Source organism: Physcomitrium patens, chromosome 11 (assembly GCF_059467195.1).
Source record: "Physcomitrium patens ecotype Gransden chromosome 11, ASM5946719v1, whole genome shotgun sequence".
NCBI lineage: Eukaryota > Viridiplantae > Streptophyta > Bryopsida > Funariales > Funariaceae > Physcomitrium > Physcomitrium patens.
In genome coordinates, this window is record NC_143420.1 from 7,078,091 (window position 1) to 7,082,953 (window position 4,863).

The window sequence follows — 4,863 nt, forward strand, 5'->3', positions numbered from 1 at the left end:
ATTTATAAGTATCTTTACAAGTACTTTCCAACATGATTTGAAAGGTGTGCAAAAATACATAATTGTTTGCAATTTCAACCACTAAACTACAAGTACTTAGTTTGAAGTCTTGATTCCAAATTTAAATTTTATTTTATTTGTATACAAAATACAGATTTATAAGCTTGTAGGTTCAGAAAGTTAAAGCAATTAATCTGAGGGTTAAAAAATACATATTGTCCTTCAAAAAAAAAAAATAGAGTGATTCTTATTCTTTTATATTTTAGCATGCTTGGATTTTATTTTATTTTACAAGTGTTTAAAGTTAAAATAATTATTATGACCTATAAATAGCTTATAAGCTAAAAAAGTAAATTAAAATAAGTAATTAAAATAATTTTTTCTCTTGTATTTATGCAATGGATTTAATGGACACCATTTAAAAATAAATAAATAAATAAATAAATGTTGAATTTTTTGTAAACTCTATTGGATTGGTACTACTTCTCATTAGTAACATATGATATCAGTTCTATGCTTATATGTTATATATCCTATTCTTAAATAAAGTACATACATAAAGTACTTAAATCTGTCAATTTTTTTTTAATAATCAGTAAATTTAACAAGAGAGAATGGTGGTTGTTCTCTTCTAAATATATTATGTATTTTTTATAATCTTAAAAATACTCTAAAAAATTACATTTATTTATTTTTTCAAACTATCATTAAGTTTATTTATATTTGTATGTTACTATTATAACTATAAAACTGAACCAACTTAGATTATCCTCTGTTTATATAAAATTCAATACTAATAATAAAATAATTCTAATTTAATTTAAATTTTAAGTAATATTTATTTTTAAATTCAAAACTTGATATATGCATTTGAGTGGAATATTAAATAGACCTAGGTTTTTACTAAATCAACCTACCCAAGATGAAGAATATGGTAATCATGATGAACATAGTTGGTTTTTATTGATTTTAGATCCAATAGTGGATTTTTTTTATTTTTTTATTTTCTTTTTTTTTAAATAATGGCTAGGATGAGTGGATCATTTTTGCAAAAGCTTAGGTCCATTTAACATTATCTTATATTATTTATCCATAAAAAGATCAATAACTTAAAAAAATCAGTTGAAAGGACCCATATAGGAATATTAAATCTTTCATAAATATATATAAATAGAAAATACCTATCAATATTTGTATGATAAAATGAAAATAGTGATTATTTCATCAGAGTTGTTCTTTAAGTTGTACAAATGTTTATTAATTCACATATATTTAAAAAATATATAATTATACATTTGAAAAAACCACAACTGTAGGTATTTTCAATGATTGATTGTATCTAAATAAGAAAATGTTGTTACAAATAAAGAAATAAAAACTCACAATCAATTAGCATAATAACAAAACAAATAATAATTAATTAATTAATTAATAGAAATTTAAAAACTAACATTAACCCTCTCACTTGTTCTTATTTAATTCATAGTGTGCAAGATTATTATTATTATTATTATTATTTTATTTTAATAAATTTTCCTTCTCTCTCTCTCTCTCTCAGATAATAGAGACAATAATGATAAATCCCTATAAGCAACATTTCTATCTCACGACATGGAATCCAACCTTACTTTTTGCTTTTTCAAAAGAAGGAGCAGCGAGAGTCTCGAAAGATCGCCGAAAGAGCCAGACAGATACATCCATCCGCACTCCACCACCATCCATCCAGCCATGCAACCATCAATTCATCTATTCACATTTGGATACATTCATCCAAATTACTTTCATCCAAAATTGCGTCGAAGCCCGCAAGGATGGTGCTTCGCCTCCAGGGCGTTTCGGGCTTGTGTCTGGACTCTCAATTAGGGTATTTGATCTCCATCTTCACGGGCCAGCTTTCTTTCCAACGCGAACTAACTGCCTCCTGCGGATCACGTTCGGTCCCTGGATCGCTCATCGATGACTTTGGATTTTTCTTGCCGACGTCAATGGGTTGTCGTTTGCTGCGTTGACATTGCAAAAGTCGCACAAGATTCGAAGCATTTGGTGGGAATAGTACACAATCTGGCTTGTCGACGTTGGCAGATCCCAATGTATGACAAACTTACAACTTATAACATCTAACATGCAATCGTCAGGCCTATTATTGTTAACTTCCAGCTGTGTACCCATCTTTCAGGGGATTTTGGTCATATGCTGCTATTGTGATAAATCTCCTCAGCTCACATGTGGCTACTCTTTGGATATTAAGTGCGTTGATGGGAAGCTGAAATGCCGTATGCCGATCACACATCTGATTTGAGTAAGTTGGAAGATTTATTCACCGGCTTCAAGATGTTGGTGAATCGCAGCAGCGGAGGACGGTGATAGAAATTGGGGTGAAGGAAGTCCAGAGAAAGAAAGCTTCAATCACATGTAGGCGACGCAAAGTGACGACCTTAGCACGGAATGGGTTTGCCCAATCTCATGCTCAACAGTGTAATGCATTGAGCTGACCCATCGCTGGACTACTGTATATTATGCCCAAGTTGCATCCAACCTGAGTCATTGCACAATGCATCAAACTTTAAAACATTCGTGAGACCTAAAACCGTTCGACAAAATTACCGCTCTCATGGATCAACCATGTCGATTTGGCGCGAACGGTCATGCAATCAACGTTGTCGATATTCTAACCTCGATATTCCGAAAACCAGGATGGCGCTGCCCATTGTCAACATGTCTGATAGAGCTGTAGAATCGTTGTGGATCACAATCCTCCGCGACCTGCTTCGGCATGTGAACTCTCAGAGGCTCAATGCACGCACGCTCATCTTCGTGGTGGGTTTCGACATGGCGAAAACGGGTTTCCGGATCATCTCGCAGGCGCTCACTGCAAATATAGCTCGCCGCGACATCGACACCATTCTCGTTTTCGTGCTCTGGGATGCGGAGCTCACTGAGAGTCACTCCAGGGAGATCACACTTCCAGTAGACTTTGAGTCGTCAGGCAGGCAGCTGATTCTGCCACGTTAACTGCAGGGCTTGCAGTCATGAGTCGCAAATCTTCCGGAGCGTTGAGCTCCATGGCACTGTGTTCGGTGGTGGTGCTCCTCCTCGCCTCGCTAGCAGTCACTCCGGCAACAGCAACGCGGAGCTACGGAAGGGGTCGCGAATACTAGTCTCCACCGCCGCGCAAGTACAACTCTCCTCCACGATATGGACACAAGAATTCTCATGGTGTGAACAAATCCCCTCCCCCTCCTCCTCCTTCCACAAGCTCTCCGCCCCCTCCACTGTACAAGTCTTCGCCTCCTCCTCCAGTGCTGAAGTCGCCGCTTCCTCCTGTGTACAAGTCACCTCCTCCGCCTGCATACAAATCATCTCCACCTCCTCCACTGAACAAGTCTTCTCCTCCATATGTGAAGAGCTCCCCTCCTCTTTCTCCAGTGTACAAGTCTCCTCCCCCTCCATATGTGAAGAGTTCACCTCCTCCCCCTGTCTACAAGTCTCCACCTCCTCCATCTTATGAGAAGAAATCCCCGCCTACTCCAGTGCCCAAGTCATCTCCTCCACCGTACGTGAAGTCGTCACCACCAACTTATTGATCTCGAGACGAATACAAAGTCGAGACAAATGCGAGTAAGGATGTCTTGCCCATAATCTCATGCTCCATTTGGAATGTTGCAATTCTGTTCACTAGAAGAAGCAACGAATTGGCCATCAGTTTTCCATTAGTCCATCGCATTGTCTAATTTCATCGTCACTCTGAACGCTGACAGTATCCATCGGAAAAGGAACTGTCTTGGAATGTGAGCATGTGACTTGTGTTTTGAGAGATGGGCTGTTGGTGTAGAATTGGTTGAACAAGGTCGGTGTGTTGTAATTGGCCTGTACATGGTCAGTTGGCCAGAGTGCACATGTAGCTTGATCTGTTGCCACTACTTATCGGATGAAGCATCTGTGCATTCAGGTTGAAGGATTTTGGGCTTGACGAAATGCATGCTCAGCGTCTGTGGAAGATTGATGACGTTTCCTGTGTGGATCGCGCCTGGAGCGGTCACATCGACATTTCCGTTTGTGTAGGGTGCATTTGAAATTATTCTCCGAAGGATTGAACTGGATGCTTCAGTTTTGGGCATGGAAGTAAACATTATCGCACGCACATCTATTCTTGTGAACTGTTTTCATGGTTACTGACAGTGAACTTCCAGATAGTTGCGAGTGTTTTGGGTGAAGTTGATTAAACAATGTGAGCAGTCGATGCCAATGCAGAAGATTCTGACAACCTTACGTTGAAGCAAAAGTTAGGATTATTATTTTCCGTTTAATAGAGAGCTTTCAGACGAAACAACTTCGTACTAGATTGTAGAAGTAACTCAATGTAACAAGTTCAGTTTCTCTTGACTAATGTAAAAAGAATTATGAAGGGAAAGTAAGGTGAGGAGATGATACTACCCTACGTTCCGAAGTCTTTGAACCTGAGAACACAGGATGTGCAGCAACAACCCTAATTAGTAGCAAATATCTGCAGATGTTGCTCAATGGCTGCACTCAGGACTCCAAATCCAGTGGAATGTTGAAAGTAAAGAAAAAGAACTCAAATGCTTCAACTTGGATCATACAATGTTTTAATATAAGAGACTTGTTTTCATTCATCATGTAGAAATGGAGAGTACTCTTTTTGCACAAAGCTTCATGCATTTAAAATAGTGGGTCATAACAACACTTAAAATAATGTGATCATTATTATTTGCTCAACTAATTAAATATGGTTTCTAAACACTTGAGTGTCTAAATAGGTACAACGTAATGTTTTCAACACTCTTTTTTAGATTGGTAGATTTTAACAATACTAGGCTATAGTATTAAAACAACATAAATGTA

The 4,863-nt window shown here is 37.4% G+C and overlaps 1 protein-coding gene across 1 annotated transcript; it reads left to right on the top strand.

Annotated features, from left to right (window-relative positions):
- The first annotated feature begins 2,694 nt into the window (after positions 1-2,694).
- Positions 2,695-3,609, top strand: LOC112289078 (uncharacterized). The gene is made up of 2 exons (XM_073537460.1): positions 2,695-2,967; positions 3,159-3,609. The coding sequence occupies exons 1-2, from the start codon at positions 2,695-2,697 to the stop codon at positions 3,582-3,584; spliced, it is 699 nt and encodes a 232-aa protein (XP_073393561.1). The 3' UTR covers positions 3,585-3,609.
- The last annotated feature ends 1,254 nt before the right edge of the window (positions 3,610-4,863 follow it).